Source organism: Cricetulus griseus, chromosome 2 (assembly GCF_003668045.3).
Source record: "Cricetulus griseus strain 17A/GY chromosome 2, alternate assembly CriGri-PICRH-1.0, whole genome shotgun sequence".
Classification (NCBI taxonomy): Eukaryota; Metazoa; Chordata; class Mammalia; order Rodentia; family Cricetidae; genus Cricetulus; species Cricetulus griseus.
In genome coordinates, this window is record NC_048595.1 from 191,321,534 (window position 1) to 191,336,230 (window position 14,697).

At 41.8% G+C, this 14,697-nt stretch overlaps 2 protein-coding genes across 5 annotated transcripts in view; one reads left to right on the plus strand and one right to left on the minus strand.

Annotated features, from left to right (window-relative positions):
* Positions 1-2,172, minus strand: part of Ap3s1 (adaptor related protein complex 3 subunit sigma 1) — a 46,175-nt gene extending 44,003 nt beyond the window's left edge. Inside the window, exon 1 of one of the 2 annotated variants that reach the window (XM_035440151.1) lies at positions 1,987-2,172. In XM_035440151.1, coding sequence (XP_035296042.1) covers positions 1,987-2,055 — 69 coding nt within the window. In that variant the 5' untranslated portion in view covers positions 2,056-2,172. The remainder of the gene's footprint in view (positions 1-1,986) is intronic. The other variant, XM_027400865.2, reaches the window with a different exon arrangement.
* Positions 2,173-2,495: 323 nt separating this feature from the next.
* On the plus strand, positions 2,496-13,024 carry Atg12 (autophagy related 12). 3 transcript variants are annotated; one of them, XR_004768345.1, is made up of 5 exons: positions 2,502-2,697; positions 6,402-6,538; positions 8,504-8,566; positions 9,160-9,342; positions 12,481-13,024. XR_004768345.1 is itself a non-coding variant. In XM_027400868.2 (4 exons), exons 1-4 carry the CDS (start codon positions 2,532-2,534, stop codon positions 9,217-9,219), a joined length of 426 nt encoding a protein of 141 aa, XP_027256669.1. In that variant the 5' UTR covers positions 2,496-2,531; the 3' UTR covers positions 9,220-9,425. The 3 variants fall into 3 exon arrangements, 2 of the variants coding, with proteins under 2 accessions (XP_027256669.1, XP_027256668.1); XM_027400868.2 differs by lacking the exon at positions 12,481-13,024 and having other exon boundaries at positions 2,496-2,697; positions 9,160-9,425; XM_027400867.2 differs by lacking the exons at positions 6,402-6,538; positions 12,481-13,024 and having other exon boundaries at positions 9,160-9,425.
* The last annotated feature ends 1,673 nt before the right edge of the window (positions 13,025-14,697 follow it).

Sequence of the window (14,697 nt, forward strand, 5' to 3'; positions counted from 1 at the left end):
ACATAGTATCTGCCCTCTTAAGAGTTATAGTCTAGTGCAAGAAGCAATGAAACACATTACTTTCAATTCTTTCTGAAAGACAATTTAGCACAAGGTTGGGAAAATCCAATTTCTAACTACTGACACGGAAAAACATCTTCTGGTGTACCACCTCTAGTAAGCCAGCGTCCTTTTAAATACCTTCCAGCTTGAGGTCTCCAGCAGCACTGTCACTCAGACAATGACCAAAACATGGCACCACAAATGCTTCAATGCACAACTTTTCCCAAATTAGCCTTCACTGCTACCTAATAATTAAAAGACAGTTCTACTCCCACTATTGGACAAGAAGAAGTTGTATTTCTAGATTTCCAAGTTAAATTCACATTTCATATGCCCAAGTCTACCTATAATAGTGATTACCATGAAAGTATGGATCAGCCAAGGAACCTATAAAGTTTAATAATTAATTTTATAGTACTAGGGACTGAAGCCAGGACCTTGTGGGCATGAGACACACTATCACTAGTCTACCTTTTACTTTTTATGTTGAGACAGGGTCTCACTAAAGCCTTGACCTTCCAATGCTTCTGTCCTGTCTCAACTTCCTGAGTAGCTGGAATTACAGGCCTTCGTTATTAGGCCAGACCAATTATTAAATTTAATTGTAGAAAAAAAAACCCTCTTCAATGTGATTTCACTATTGGAACATACCTTTTCTACACAGCAAATGGACTCAACAAGGGCTAGTTAATGCTTTAGGCAATCAGGTAATGCCAAGTTAATGGCATTGTTTTCCTCAGAAGGAACAACTAGAATTTTATTTTGGATTCAAGAATAATCTACTTTTTAAACAGACTATTAGCGTTTAAGTTACACTACACTAAAAACCACACGAAAAGTAGAGCAAAGTGTTCTTTATCATCAGGAAAAGCAAAGCTACTTAAGGAAATGAAGCAGCTCCATTTCTCACTTCAACCAACACCTCCACAGACTGCATTATCACTTCAGGCAAACTGACATTTTCACGTTTCATTTTTAATGGCAGGAATAATTTCCATCTGGGGCCATCCGCATAAAGGGTTGGTGTTGGCACATTTTCAAAACTAAATTCAAAGTCCATGTCTGGCTATAAGCAAAACGCCCCAAGACAGCACAACAGCTACAGAGCTCACATTCACCCTACAAATGACAGCTCGGCACATGACCTAGTATGAGTTTTGCCCTCAGGTAAGGCATAGGAACCTATTACCTCTCCTCGATCATTTATCAATTATCTTCGCGACTTTAAAGTCATCTGCTCCTAGCAATATTAAACAATGTTCACAGTTCTAGAAGAGAACTTTCACACATGCTATTTCGTTTAAACTAAAACTCAGAGCAAATGCCCTTATGTTTTGGTTTAAACAGGAAAAGCCTCACCAAAATGAAATAGTTGACTCTGATGGGTCAACGGCTCACGCTGCCAGTTATTTCAAGAGTAAATTCAGAGTAGGTTAAAAGCCCACAGCAACGTCAGGTCCCCACTTAATCTCTTCCACACGGGGCTTCAGATGCTTCCATATGGAAACACCCTGAACACACTAGCCAGGGCGTGCGGCGAGCCAAAGTTGCTGAGCTCGCAGGGGATTAGGGCGGACACTGTGGCCCATCTGTCCCCGACCGACAGAAAGCAATCCACCTGGCCAGGCTGGGCGACGGGGAGTGGGACCAGGAGCCGGGGCTGGGGCGCCCGACAGGAAACAGTGGCTCGGCCGCCGTGTGGGGATGAGGTGCCGGGCAGGTGGGCAGCGCCCCTCGCGGCGGACAAACCGCCTCGCCCACAGACGGCGAGCTGCCGGCGGGGAGTGGCAAGCGGCTCCCACCGCCCGAGCTGACAGGCGGCGGGGCGAAGAGTCGGACGCGGGGAGGGCCGCGGCGTCGCGAGGGTCGTTCTGTGGAAGCCGCTGGGCGCTGTCCTGCGCCGGCGCTCGCCCTCTCCCGGGTCCGCGGCAGGGCCATACTCACATAGGGCTGGTAGAACTTGGAGAGCCGTGGCTTCCCGTGGTTGTTGAAGATGAGGATGGCCTTGATCATGGCTGGGCCGGGCCGACCGGGTGGGCGCTGGGGCCAGGGCGGGGGCGGGCGCGCGAGCCTCGCCTCCGGGAGCTTGCTGCCACGGCTTCCCCACCCGCCCCCTCCCGCACGCGCGCGCGCGCTCCCGCGCTGTGGGGCGGGGCCTGGAGGCGGGACCTGGGCGGGGCAGGCCAGAAGGAAACGGAAGCGTCTCCGGGTCCGAGCCAACTTGTGGAAGGCGGGGGTACTTGCTCATCTGGTGGTGCACGGAGGCTCGTCACGGAAGCACTCCGAAGCTCCCCGCGACTAGGTGACACTCGGTACTATATGAAATGCTGTGTTTCCAACAGATCATGTATGTGTACTGCTCTCCAGACGTCCTCAGTTCACTGTTGACCAGAGCTCCCTCCCGGTGCCTGCTTTGAGACCCTCCGTGGAGCCGGGCCCACCCTCTGCTCCGGGTACGTCACTTCCGCCATCGACTCCCTGCGAGCAAGATGGCGGAAGATCCTGAGGCCGTGCTGCAGCTCCCTTCTTCAGCGGCCGCGGCCGGCGGCGAGAGCCTTTCGGAGCTCTCCCCGGAAACAGCCACCCCAGAGCCCCCGTCTTCGGCCGCAGTCTCGCCGGGGACGGAGGAACCTCCCGGTGACACCAAGAAAAAAAGTAATGTCAACATCCGTTTGTGGGCGGAGGCAGGAGACTTAAAAGCGTTTCTGACAGTGGCGGCCCATAAATAAGGAAGCGAAAGCTAGAGAGAGGCGCATCCCCGGGGTGTGCGCCTCTTAAAATGGAGCAGAAGTGCTTACCGGTGTTGACGCCTTTTGGGTGCTTAGGTGATCCGGGTGGTACCCGGGTTCGCCATCCTTCGCACATTTTACGGCGTCTGGTCTTTGACGTAGTCAGTCTTGCACTTTGAAGGTGGGAGCCAAGTGAGATCTCGGTAGCTCCGGGTACTTAACACAAGACTAGCTGCTAAAATAAAAATTTAAGGTGACAGGAGCAACAAGTGGGTTACAATCCACGAATTCTGACGAGTTCGCTCTTGGCTTCCTCCTCCAACTGAATATAAATTCATTCCTTAAAACAAAAAAAAACTGTAATTTTAGATGCTGTGAAGAATGCTAAGGGAAAACTAAAGGCTTAGGTGTTGCCTTTTTGGTAACTTTTTATTTGGGATGGGGGCCATGCCTTTGTGCATCAATGAATTTCCTTAACTAGCTGTCCTCAGCTTCTGTATTGTGTTAGGAATGCGTTTGCCACGGGAAAGTAACGAAATTTGGTTTAACTTTCCCTGAACACTGTAAAGTTAGAGTTGGCTATAAGAAAAATCAGCAAACATATATCAGTGGGAAAGGTAGGCCCTGTCCTTAATTGTTCTCCTTTCAGAGACATTAAATGTAGATCCGGTTGTGTTTTCTGCTCCTTATCTCAGCTTGTTTATGCTGCATAGGAGGAGAATTTTCTCCCTTCGCTGCTCCCAGGGGATGTAGATCAGTAGTAGAATTCTATAAAAGGTCCAGGGGTTCAATTCCCAGCTCATCAAGAAAGAAAGAACAGACTGACTCTGTGTTTGGAGGGAATCTGCCATGTATATGTGCTGTACTGAGTTATTTGGACAGATAACCACTATCAGCTTGGGGGGGGGGGGGCGGGGGTCCTTTTTTTTTTTTCCCAGTTACCTGTATTAGAGCTGACTTTCAAAGGTTTCCTTTAAGATGGAAGCATCAGGCTGAAAGTGGTGACATACACTTTGGTTTTTCAAGACAGGGTTTCTGTGTGTAGCTTTGGAGCCTATCCTGGCACTCGCTCTGGAGAGGGGGCTAGCCTCGAACTCACAGAGATCCACCTGCCTCTACCTCCCGAGTGCTGGGATTAAAGGCGCGCTCCACCAACGCTATTTATTTATTGTGTATACAATGTTCTGTCTGCATGAATGCCTGCAGGATGGAAGAGGGCACCAGATCTCATTATAGATGGTTGTGAGCCACCGTGTAGTGGCTGGGAATTGAACTCAGGACCTCTGGAAGAGCAGCCAGGCCTCTTAACCACTGAACCATCTCTCCAGCCCGTGAACATACACTTTTAATCCAGCACTCAGAAGCCTGAGGCAAGCAGATCTCTGAGTTCAAGGCCAGCCCAGGCCAAAATCAACTGACTAAATCAAAGTTTTAGTCCTTCACACTGATGATTGCTGTATTTAAAAAAAACAAAAACAAAAACTAGAAAATGTATTTATTGCCTGAGTTGAGTGTGTTTTTTGAGGTCTCCATATTTTCTTTCTTTTTCTTCTCTTTCTCGATAAATTGAAGTCTTATTTTTATCCATTTGTAGACAATTTGATGATCAGATATTTCACATTTCCACTGTGATTTGCAGAAGAAGGATTGCTGAAGCAAACAGGTTCTTGACCCTTGTTGCACAGTATTACAGGCTTCCCTGGCCAAGCTTTTGAATACCGGTGCTAAGGTCCTACTTTGCAAAAGATTTCAATTTAATTGCTGTGTAAATTAACTGTTCTCCGGTTGATTCTAATGTGTAGTCAGGGTTCTGAGCTACAAGCAAGTCATTTTGGGAACTAAGACTATAGCTGTAATTACTATATAATTACTATAAATTACTGTGTCTCTAGCTTCTTGCCCTCTGGCTCCTCTTTCTTCAATAGTACAACTCAGTGCCTAATTGCTGCCCAGTTATTGATTGCTCCCGGGGGTTGAGGGCACTGGGAAGGAAGATATGAAAGATAGGCTAACCAAAATCGCCTTTCTGCCTTCCTAACTCATCCTTATTTCCCAAATGACTGAAAGGACACTTACATAGCTCTTTTCCAGGATATGAGCCACATCATATGTTCGAGGCACCTGTATTTCATTTCAAGAGGAAACTTGAGCTCTTGGAACTCGCTCTATAGACCAGGCTGGCTTCAGACTCCCAGAGATCCACCTGCCTCCTAAGTGCTAGGATGAAAGGCCTGTATCACCACACCTGGCTTCAGGAGGAAACTTGAATAAATTGATCCCAACTTTAAACACCAAACAAATGGGGCAAGAGAATGATAGCAGTTTTACATTCTGCTTTCAGGGGGCCTTTGGTCACAGGTGTCTCTTAAAGGGAAATGACCTTCATTAAGATCGGTCTTGGTTCGCAGATCTGTGTTTTGAATCACTGAAACATTACTGCTGCTGTCTTTGCAACTTCTTTTGGGGCCCTGATTGTATTTTTTAATAGTAATAGTTTTCTTCTTTTCATTAAAAAGTTAAGTATAGAAAATTTAGTATTTACAAAAACCCATGTCACTACTATGAAGTAACGTTTTGATATATACTCTATATTAATGTGAATAAGTGTTCGATACTTAATGAAGTTATGGAGTTATACATAGTTTTTCTATTTTGCACATTTTGTCAACTTCTTAAACTTTAAACTGCTTTTATAATGAGATTTTGAACAGTTATTTAATAACATATTAACTGACTCAACCCTCGTATCAACTCTGTGAGGTAGGTGCCATTATAGGGACCTGAGATTGAAAGATAACAATGCTTGCAGCTCTACAAGAGAGAGCCACTGTTTGGACCCAATTTGGAATATGTGTCCTTTATAAATTCTACCATAAAATATCTCATATTTTAATGGTATCTACATATATGTGTTGAATATGTAAATTTACTGCTTTTTTTCCTGTAAAAATAAATGCTTTGATGAAGGTGACATCCTTCAAAGTGAATCTTTATACATTTCAAGCTTTTTAAGATTTTAGTAGCATATTATTGAGTCAGGTGTATCTTCAAGTGTGGGATATGTGTTACCGTATTGCTTTCCAGAAAGGTATGCCATGTTACTGAGGCAACAGCAGCACCGCCTGCACTTCCACCCTGTTTTTACCACCAGTTTGGTAGGGGAAAAAAATGCATGAGTATCTTGGCAGTTTGGGTATTGTTTTATATCATGGGCCAAATCAATTTCTTACCTTTAGAATTCTGTTGTGCCAAAATGTGTCTTAAAGATTAATCCCATAGGAAGAACTTCCATAGGCTCAAAGGAGATAGTGGAGAATAGTCTAATATTTTTATATCTATGACATAACTCCAAAATAATAATTACATAAAATATGTCGATTAAAAAGTTTGTTTTCAGCCAGGCATTGGTGGCGCACACCTTTAATCCCAGCACTCGGGAGGCAGAGGCAGGCAGATCTCTATGAGTTCGAGGCCAGCCTGGTCTCCAGAGCAAGTTCCAGGATAGGCTCCAAAGCTACACAGAGAAACCTTGTCTTGAAAAACAAAAAAACAAACAAAAAAAAATTGTTTTCTGAACTGTTTCACATCACATTCTCATCAGATGTTTCAATACAATTTTTTTTTTTTAAGTTGACATCCTGCTAAAGGCTGTAGGAGATACCCCTATAATGAAAACAAAGAAATGGGCTGTAGAGCGAACCCGAACCATCCAAGGACTCATTGACTTCATCAAGAAGTTCCTTAAACTTGTGGCCTCGGAACAGTTGGTATGAAAACAATGATTGTTTGCCTATAAAAATTCACAATAGTTCCTAGGCAAACATGAGTTACACATGTACATACAAAGCTACATGTTGCTTTTGTTTTATGTACTTTATCTTTAGGAGCTCTGAAATAAAATGAATTTAGATTCAGTTTGCTCTCTAATACAGTTGTGTTTTTATTATGTTTATCTCTAGTGGGGCTTGGAACGTGCATGTAGAGGTCAGAGAACAATGCTTGGGAATGGATTCTTGGTCCGCCATGTTTCTGGAAATTATCTCAGGTCATTAGTTTGGCAGGAAGTGTGTTTAACCCCAAGCCTTTAACATCGTTTTTATTATTACTGTTACTGCTTTCCAGTTTGTTTGTTTTTGTATTTTTTTAAGGCTGGCATTTTAGTTATTTTCCTCAAATGTCACTGAATATCCATGCAGTGAATATTTTTCATAGAAATATAGCTCACCAAGTAGGCTAGACTGGCTAGCCAGTAGGTCCCAGGTTCCCCTGTCTCCCCATTGCTGTTCTACCATTGCCTAGCTTTTTGTGGAGTATATGAGGGATAGAACTCGGGTCTTCACGCTTGCATATCAAGCATATTACCAACTGTCCACATTTAACAATGGAGACATCCTGAGAAATGCATTATTAGACATTTTATTCTTATGTGAACATCTTAAGAGTATGGTTACATGAATTAAAATAGCACATCACAGGAAGACAGAATGTTACAGCACCATGATCGTGTATGCAGTCCCTCCCTAACTAAATAATCACTAAAGCACATAGCTGTGCTTGGCATTATATGTTATTTGGTGTGTTTTATCTTTTAAGTAGCCACATGAGATACAGATACTATTTTCAGTATCATTCATATACATAGGATAGGCCATAAGATGTTATTTACATTTAGGGCCAGGACTCTTAACTACCTCACTCAGTACTGAAAGGAAAAAAACTTAACCAATATTTGTTATTATATAAATAATACCTGTTGCCTGACTGACTGTTCTCACACTGTTTCTTTGTGGGGTGGAGCAGGGAGGAGAGGGAAGATTGTTAAGCCTAAAGTATTTTACCTTAGATTTTGAGATGGATGTTGGATGTTACCTGCCAATTTTCTTCTATTTTCTAAAAAGAAGTTGATCAAAGGCCTCTGGCACTATGACCTTTTGCTTTAATATCTTTAGGAATTTTTTTAAGCACTAGAAATATTTTAATTTAAAACAGATTAAACTGAAGTCTGGAACAATGAATTCTTTTGTTTCTGTAAGTAACTTAACTAATAGTGTCCAGTTTGAAGATCAGTACCCCTGAAATTTTTCAAAAGTAGTAAAGGTCAAAAGAAAGGAGAAAACTGTGTAACATAACCAAGAAAAATGCCCAGTATTAAATGTATTGGTTTTTACCTGCATATGTGAAAGTATTAGAGGAAATTTTATCTTGTAGCTCAGTGGGATGCTTTTCTTCTTTTAGAGTAGTCTTTACTGTGTAGCCCAGGCTTGCTTTGAACTCATGGGCAATCTTAAACTCACTTGCTACACTCACCTGCTGGAATTACAGTTAGGAGCTACCATGCCAAGTAGGCATTTTGTTAATGTAGTGTTTGAATATCCTTCCAAAATCTATTTGTGAAAAACTGCTTAAGTGCATTTATCTAGGAACTGGCTCAGTCTGGGCGTTCCACCTATAAAGATGAAGACCCAGGCACCTCCATAACCTCGGCCTTGTGCTGGTCTATGTAACCCCAGTGCCTGGTTGGGGAGATGGGCAGACTCTGTATCTCACTGACCAGCCGGACTAGCCTTTAGATGAGCTCCAGACTCAGACTCAGGCAAATAAGGCAAGAGAGCCATCAAGGACACCAAGTGTCGACCTCTGGCACAGACACACATGGACATACCACAGTATTTAAAAGTGCCTTAGTTACAGAAAGGATACCATTCTGAATCCATTTTTTTTCTTCCCTATAGTTTATTTATGTGAATCAATCCTTTGCCCCTTCCCCAGACCAAGAAGTTGGAACTCTATATGAGGTAAGTAGCCTTCCCCCATGGGTATCACATCTATTGTGTAGTGTGGATTATTTATTGATTCACACTTTAAGAGGTAGCATGCTATCTTAATTATCAATGGGAAAAGAAAACCTTGTTCTTTTATGTCATGAACTCCTTTAACATGGTAGGATCTTAATAAGTTAAGCTTAAACAGTCAAGGGATAAGTTTTATTTAGAAGTCATCTTTTGCTTTCCCTAGAAATTTTGTCTAATCTGTATCGCTTCTGCATTGTTCATTACTGTCCTGTCTATAACTGAGATCTGACTCCAAAAAAAATTGATAAAACTGCATTAGAGTGGCCTTATTCAACAGTGCTGCTTCATGACAATAATCATTAATAAAACACTAGCACTGCTGAGAAAGAGTTGAAAATACCTTTTGATCAGAGATGTCCTGAGGGCAGTGAAAGTATTTAAGGCCATTCCCAGGGTACCCTGGTTTTGTTGAAAATGTATAATTACTGATACATGTGATAGAAAGAGTAATCTTTTTAAAAAGGTAGTATGTTATAGAACTCTTTCATAATCTAAAAAAAAATTAGTGTTTAATATGTTGTCTTTTCTTTTTGTAGTGTTTTGGCAGTGATGGTAAACTGGTCCTACATTACTGCAAATCACAGGCGTGGGGATGAGCCACAGATGAACAACTTGATATTTTAACAGAAGAAAAGACTCAGAGAAGTTTTGATACTGTGGGGAGAGACTGAATGGCTACCAAATACTCAGCATGAATCTGCTATGAGCTGTGCTTATGTGTAAGAAAGCATCATAGAGTAAATGGACTAAAAAATGAGATTTGTATCACCATAAAATCATCATACATGATTAGTTTGCCCAAGCCAGGTGGTGGTGGCGCACTCCTTTAATCCCAGCACTCGGGAGGCTGAGGCAGGCCATGGATCTCTTAATTCAAGACCAGGCTGGTCTACAAGAGTTAGTTCCGGGACAGCCTCCAAAGCCACAGAGAAACCCTGTCTCTAAAAACAACAACAAAAGATTTTTTCCCCCACATATTCCTGTTTCAGATCTGCCTCCAAGGTTAGAAAGGAAACTAGAGCTCTCTCTATTGTGGGTTCTCAGGATGACTGAAGTTATTTACTTATGGAGATGGCACTGTGCCGTTTCCATGGTAGACATTAATTTGCAGCAGGGTTAGTATTTTGAGGTAGTTTTCTTTTTTTAACTTCTTCAGGGAACCTCTGTTTGGATATGAACTGTCTACATGTATCTGTGCTGCTCTGTGAAACCAAGTGCACTGACTTGTCTCGGTGTCTTAAGTTATCCAGTAGAGGGCAGCCCAGTTGGCAAAAAGGTTTGACAGTTTTGACATCTTTGCTAGGTGATTGGAGGAAGGACTGTTGAAGCTAATCTCTAGTTAATGTGTAATCAGAAGAGCAACTATGTTGACAGACTGGAAGAGTTGGAGGATGTGCATAATTTAAAATTAATCATGCCGGGAAACAGTTTCACAGATCGTGAACCAGTGAGTCCTCCACGCTTTTCAGTCCTGTCATCTATGATTCTTGAGCCTCAGCCTGGGCATCGTGACCCACACTTGTAATTCCAGAGCTCAGGAAGCCTGGGCAGGAGGAGGATCAGGAGTTCAAAACCAGACTGGGCTGCAGAAGAACTAACCCCACACAGATTCTTGACCCCCACCCAGTGTATTTCCCCTGTCAGTTATGGGTCAAAGCAATTGACATAGTAAACCTAGCAACATCATCAGCTTTTCATTCATCCCAACCCTCATTTATAATCTCTGTATTTTTAGGTTTTTTTTTTTTTTTTTTTTTTTTTTTTTTTTTTTTTTTTTTTTTTTTTGCTGCCCTGGAGGTCAGTGCCTTGTACACTCTAGGCTCTGCGTAGCTGCATCTCCAGCACTCATTGAGTGTTTTCACAAGGTAGCTTTGCCTAGCCTGGAACTCACAGAGATCTGTATGCCTATCTCTGCCTCCTGAATGCTGAATGTAAAGGTATGGACCGCCTCGCCTAGCTCCATACATGTATTAAAGTATTCCATCCAGAACCAGACATGGTAGTACACACTTATCTAGCATTTAGGAGGCTGAGGCAAGAATATTGATAGTTTAAGACCAGTGTGGGCTACAGGGTGAGATTGTCTAAACAAAACATGAAATTAACCCTTCTTCCTCTCCCCTGAATAAAGCATTCCAATACATTAAATATCTAAACACATTACAGGATTTGAAGTATGTGAGAATTCCGAGGATTTATTTTCAAAAGTGATGATAGAAATGTACTTTTTTTATTATTATTAAAACAGATCTTGGTTTTGGGGCTGGAGAGATGGCTCAGAGGTTAAGAGCACTGGCTGCTCTTTCGGAGGTCCTGAGTTCAATTCCCAGCAACCACATGGTGGCTCACAACCATCTGTAAAGAGATCTGGTGCCCACTTCTGGCCTGCAGGGATACATGCAGGTAGAACACTGTATACATAATAAATAAATCTTTGAAAAAAAAAATCTTGAAGACTTGAACTACACTTTTTTTTGTTCTGTTTTTGAGACAGGCTGACCTGCTTCAGGCTTCTGGGTGCCAGGCTTACCTTTGTGCACCACTGCACCTGGCTCATTCAGAGTGTGCTTCACAGTAGTGCTCAGCCATGTGAGCCATGGAAGTTGCTGTGAACAACACAGCACAGTGCTGTTCACTTCTTGTTTCTGCCTAAGAGTGTGAGTTCTGGCTGTGCACTTTCTTAGCATCACCTTGGAGTGAGTTAACACAGGTAATACTTCACAGAAGAGTGATATGAACAGCCACATAGATACAGTGTAGGCTCAGGAAAACACGTGACATTTTGGAAGCCTGGAAGCACTGATTTATGTGCAACGTCAGTCAGATAGGGAAAGATCTGTTCAACCTTTACTCACTATGAGGTTATTAAAAAACACAACAGATATTTAATAGGAAAAATATGTAGAACTTATTGTTGGCCGATGTTCTAGGTGACAGGGTGTTTATTACCTCTATGAAATAAAAAATACTAAATTTGAATATGTATTTATCAAAATAACTTGTTACCATATTAAATCAAAAGGTAACAAAATATATCTTACTTAATTTCTTCTCCCAGTAGTTTTAAGGATTATGTAGGGAATTATACTTAATCAAACTGTTTTACATTGTCTGTTGGTCTTTACCCTAATTAATTTTGGCACTGACTTCATAACACTTGTAAGCTGGGAGCCTGTGACTGATGGGGTGACTAGACAGCTTAAAGTATCTCAAGTGCAATTGAAATTTAGGAACAGGGACATACATATTTTCAGTTTTCCATGTGTATGATGAGTGTAGTGATATCACACTAAATCTCCCTGTGCAGAGAGGTACAACAGCACATGAAATATATATGACATAGTGGACATAATTCCACTCCTGTCCTTAAATTATTTATGCCAAGGATTTCATAATGACTTTTTAAGTACTTAGAACATAAAGTAAGTTCAAGAGTGATTTGTTGCTAATCAAAATAAGATTGGATCTTCCTGAAGGTTGATTTCTAGAAGTTTTAACCTCAAAGGTTTTCTAACTGTCGTATTCTCTAATCATATAAAAAACCTGAAAATTGTAAGCTCTGCCTATATAACTGTAGTCAACCAGTTTGCTTATGTGTAACTTACAGTGGGGGTAGCATTACATATTATAGGAGTATGGAAATGAAAATGGCTTGTTATGAAGCTCCCACTTCATTTTCCAAGTATTGTAATACACTGGCTAAGCTTTGGGCTGAAGAAAGCCAGCTGCAGGCCACTGAATAACATAGAAAGCCGTGAGAAAACTTGGTGGGGGGGGGGGGTCTTACTAATACTCCCCTACAGCATTTTGCAGCCTGGATTAGTTACTACCTGGTTTGCCTGTTCTTTGTTTCCTAGGGCTCCTCCAGGGATTCACTAATACTTTCACTCTTCAAGCCCGCCTCCTTCAGGGTCTAATTGGAATTTTCAACTCTTCCTTCAAGTCTGTGTGAGTGACTCAGGAGGTCCTCTCCTTCTCATAAGAAAGCCACAAGTATGACAGCACATGGCATACATGCGCCTGTCACTCCATGATTATGGGACTTGGAAATGGAATGGGGAGGGGGTGTTGTTTCTGTGTCTTTTCAGTGACCGAATTAAAAGTGATTTAACCTCAAAAGCAGCAAAGAAGGAAATCTGTAGTTTTCATACCACAAAAAGTAACAGAAAATACTTGCAACGAATGGAGAGGTTAATGCTCTTAATACATGGATTCCTTCTGGGTAAGGTAAACTCAAATCGGCAAAAAGAAAATGCAGGGCCTGGGGTACAGATCTCTGATAGAGTCCTGGATTAATCTCTAGCACCCCAAATAATTAAAAAGTGAAAATTTGCTAATAAGTATGGAAAGACCTTGATGATTAAAAAAATATCTAAATAAAATTTCAGATGCTAATCATTACCTTTCATGGTAGTTAGAAGTAAGTCTTACTGTTTTTTGGTGGGTGGAATATGGGTTCATGCTTCCATTTTTTAGGGAATTATGGTGGCAGTGTCCAAGAAAACCTGAAATAAAGTGTTAACTTTGATCCATGACACCTGCAATGAACTAAACAGGTTTTCCTATTTTAAGTCTTAAGGATTTAGGGGTGTTGGAGTTTTTTTGTTTTTGTTTTTGGGGTTTTTTGTTTTGTTTTGTTTTTTAAGAAATGATGGAAAGTAAGAAAACAAAAACATTGGGTATCACTGGTTTTAACTTGGGTTTTTTAGCTTTAGAATATGGAAGATCAAACATGAAAGGCCTTAAGAAGAATCTTAGAATTTAACTCCCATAGTTCCTCTTACGTCATAGGAAATGAGTATGAACCCTCATATTGGTTACTTGGAGCCGACAGTTTGAAATGGGTCTTTTTACAGAACTATCCTGTAACAAGCCAGTCTGCATTCCTGGCTTTCCCACATAGTTCCCGGTGCTGCATCTACATTCACAGAGCATGTCATCCCTCCTTTCTCCAAGACCAGCCTTTTAGTCTCTTCCCATCTTACTAATCTTCTAAACCAGATCATCTGTATGCAGATCCTGACTGCTTTCCCTTGAGAACGAGTTAGAGCCCAACCACTGCCTCTTCTAGCTCCTCTACCCGGCCAAGCCCATTGGATCTGCAGCCCTCCTCCCCTCTCTGCAGTCTGCCAATCACATCCAGTCTATGCTATAAATTCAGACATTAAGATTGTAAATATCCCAAGGATTTTTGCATTTAGTGTTTCCTCCACTTGGAAGTGTCTCCAAGACAAGTGCACTTGACCTCTCTGGACCTGTTTAAACATCACTGTTAAGGACATCTACCCCTGAACACCCTCTAAACTGGCAACAACTCGCTATGAGCTTCCCCTGCTTTGTATTTCTCTGTTGTGTAAGTATACTGCCAGTCTCTGTCCATCTCTTCATGTGCATGCTGTTTCTCAACCCTCCCCTTAGAGTAAACCATATGAGGACAGTGACTTAAAACATGGGGAATTTGGACTGTGTGAACAAGCTTGGCTCAGATTACATGCTTTTTTAAATGTTTGGCATTCATGGGTAGACAAATTATTTCCAGAACTCTAATACTTCTAGTTCCTTTTTCTCAAGTGCTGTCCCAGTGGCAGTATCTTACAAAGCTACAATTATTGCCCTTAGCAAATCAGTGTAGTAGAACTACCTGGATCTTGACATTTTGCTTATGTAAATAAAAATTATGCCAGTAACTATCACAAGGTGAGTTATAGTGTATATAACTCTTTGGAAGAATTATATTGAGCTTTACTAAATTTGAGCTCGGAAGTCCAGGTTCCCAAAGAAAAACCAATAATTGAATTGTTCTAACCACTTACCCAGGTTTCTTAGCACCTTTGTGTAGGCTTCCTGAAAATGCACAAAGCACAGGGTGCTAGGTATGGACAAAGATGGGGATGTTGTCTTTCATGGTGGCTAGTGTCTGTCCAGTCACATCTAGTGAGAAGCTGATGATTTAAACCTACTGAGGTCCTAGCCAGCCTGGGCAGGGTAGACTTAATCTCAAAAGTGATATCCTAGTTCCTACTCTCTGTTTGATTCTCATAAGTAGTTGCTGAGAAGTGCCAAATCTATGAGGA